At 39.4% G+C, this 2,927-nt stretch overlaps 1 protein-coding gene across 1 annotated transcript in view; it reads right to left on the reverse strand.

Annotated features, from left to right (window-relative positions):
- Positions 1-2,587: 2,587 nt before the first annotated feature.
- Positions 2,588-2,927, reverse strand: part of LOC106344926 — a 3,003-nt gene continuing 2,663 nt past the window's right edge. Inside the window, exon 2 of the mRNA XM_013784220.1 lies at positions 2,588-2,872. Coding sequence (XP_013639674.1) covers positions 2,588-2,872 — 285 coding nt within the window. The remainder of the gene's footprint in view (positions 2,873-2,927) is intronic.

Consider the following 2,927-nt stretch of genomic DNA (forward strand, 5'->3'; position numbering starts at 1 on the left):
AATATAGTAAATTGGTGTGAAACCTCTATTTATTAAATGCTTCCAAATATTTTCACGATTTGCCAATTTCGAATTGTTGCATTTCCGACAAGGACATAACATCTTACCACTTTCTTGGGCGAGCGGTGTGGAATCTGCTTGATGCATAAGTGTCTCCAGCCCCACAAGGTATTCTTTCGTCACTCTCCCCTTAGCATCTCTATGCATATACATCCACCTCCGCAACTCAAAAATATTTCCGGAGCCCGACATTTTTTTTTCTTTCACGGTTTTTTTCTTGTTAGTGTGTTTAAAATGATGTTCAAATGTCCATATTTATAGGAAATTTTTGAATCTGGCAGTTGTAATTTTCCTAGGAAATTACGACAAAATTTAGTTAGGTGGCCGAAAAAAACGTGTTACAACTACAAAGTTGGTGGATTCAAAATTTCCTCGCTAAGTAGACGTAAAATATTTCCTCGTAAAGTACACGCTACATTTACGTCGAGTTTACGAGGAAATCATATTTCCTCGTAAAAGCCACGTGATATTACATCGACTTTACAACAAAATCATTTCGTTGTCACTTTACGAGGAAATAACGCTGATTTTATATTTCCTCGTAAGTTCCTCGTAAAATCGACGTAAAATTACGAGGATTACTTTTGCTCGTTAAATTTCCTCGCTAAACTTGTGTTTTCTTGTAGTGGAGACAGAGTCGATTCTTGAAGCCCTTGATGCGTAAGAGGTTGATTTCCTCAAGAATTCCCAATTTGGAAAGATTCTATCTTTCGAAGAAACCCCTACATTTTCTGGTTCTTTTGGGCAATTCATCATTCTTCGTCTTCTGAAGGTGAACAAGAAGTACGAAGTTTGGATTCTCTTTGCCGGTCGACCGATTCGATTCTCGCTTAGAGAGTTCGCTATTGTTAATGGGCTTAATTGTGAGAAACTGTCGGTCTCTTCTAAGAAGAAGCGCAAAAATCCGCTGAATCATAAGCTTTATTGGACAGAGTTGTTTGAGTCTTTAAAATCTTGTTCTATCGAGTTGTTGGTTGACATGCTGAAGCGTCGCAAGGTTAAGGATCGGGAAACACGGCTGAAACTCGCTTGTCTGGCCATTACGTCGTCGGTACTACTACCGTCATCCCACACTCCTCGTATAATTCCAGAGCATGTGGAAATTAGTAAGGATTTTGATGAATTATTGGCATATCCATGGGGACGGGTACCATTTAAGTTCCTCGTTACAAATCTTCTTAGCAAAGACAAAGTCTCCTTATCACAGAGTTCTGTAGCTCTGAAAGGTTTTGTTGATGCCATCCAACATGTTCTGATAGCTAATGTCCCGGTTCTTAAGGAGGAGGTTATACCCAATGAGCCGGTAGTACTTGACGACTCCGAAAGCGATGGTGAAGATGAAGAAACACGTTATGATGGCTCTCCTGATCCACAACCTCCATCTGAGAAACCTCATGTTGGGGTAAAATTCGAGGTCTCTTTGTAATTTATTCACTATTTTAATTTGTAGCGTTTAAATTGTATGTTAGTCTCCAACTTCCATTTGAAAGAAAACTCCCACATCCTACCCGATAATTAACTTACCAGAGACAATGTGCCAGGTTGATGTTAGGTGTATTACTGACGATCCTCATGAGAACTGGGCCGAAGGTGTTGATTTTGGATGGGATGATGAGTCAGTGGATGAGTTGGTTGACAATATGGTTCGTTTAATTGGTGAGGACTTTGCCTTCAAGAAAGAGATGTTTATTGGTGGTTTAACGTTAGCTGAGCTGGGCCGACTGCGGGCCCTCAAAAAATCTAAGGATAAAGAAACTTCAGAGAAGCAAGAGAAAGACACCATTCCAGAGTCAACGGAGGCCGACACTACAAGAAAGAGTAGCAAATAGCGACGGTAACATTTACGGGTATCTCGTCGGAATTAGTTAAGTCCGATGTGTTGCCGAGAAACCGCAAGACGTCGGAGTTTGGGTCTCGGAAATGAGTAGTCATCGGTCAACTGTCGGAAACTACCTAGAAGCTCATTTGTCGGAAATCTCGTCGGAACGGTTCTCGGTAATTTCCGATGCTTATCTGAGGTGAAAATTTTGTCGGTCAAATCGATGGTTCTCGGTAACTTCCGATGGTCTTCTGAGGCGACGTAATTGTCGGTCTTCTGTCGGTAAGTAATCGGTTTAGTTTCTGGGAAATTGATCAGTAAATACCTATGCCGCACCGTTGAATATGATTTAACGAAAAGTAGTCGGTGTAATTGCCGGAAATAACAGAGGTGTTCTCGAGAATGAAGACGTCGGAAATAATATAGTTGATTGTCGGGAAAAATGTGGCTAAATTATGACGTTTTTTGATGTAAAAATCACGTTTATTTGAAAGTGAAAGACAAATGCATTCAAACATATAAAAATACATCAATAAAGTTTAACTTGGATTGAAACATAAAATATTTTACAGACCATAATTTAAAATATCTTACAACATCCAGCAAACATAACTTTCAACCTACAAACCACATTTTTGAAACAAAAAATTTGCAAGCCATATTTGACAAAGCATATTTAACAAACAAAAAATTTCTACAAATACCACGTTAGGCTTCGAAGGTGTTATTAGCGGTTGCAGCTTGTCTTGCAGCTTGAGAGGGTGGGACATGATCAGGGAACATGTTTCGCATGACAGTACTCCAATACTGAGCATCTTCAACTTGAGAAGACAACTCATCACACTTATTGGTAACTTGGACGAGCTTTGTTTGTGTCTCCAGATACAATGCTTTGTAATCCGGAGATTGAGTTGCATAACTTGGACCACTTGGTTCACCGATATCCATTGTTCCATACCCAAAACGGCGACCATTTTTTGTTACTTTAACCTCCTATAAATGAGAATATGAAAAGTAAAGTCAGAAAGTTAATTTGTCTAAATTTTTG

Source organism: Brassica oleracea, chromosome C5 (genome assembly GCF_000695525.1).
Source record: "Brassica oleracea var. oleracea cultivar TO1000 chromosome C5, BOL, whole genome shotgun sequence".
Classification (NCBI taxonomy): domain Eukaryota; kingdom Viridiplantae; phylum Streptophyta; class Magnoliopsida; order Brassicales; family Brassicaceae; genus Brassica; species Brassica oleracea.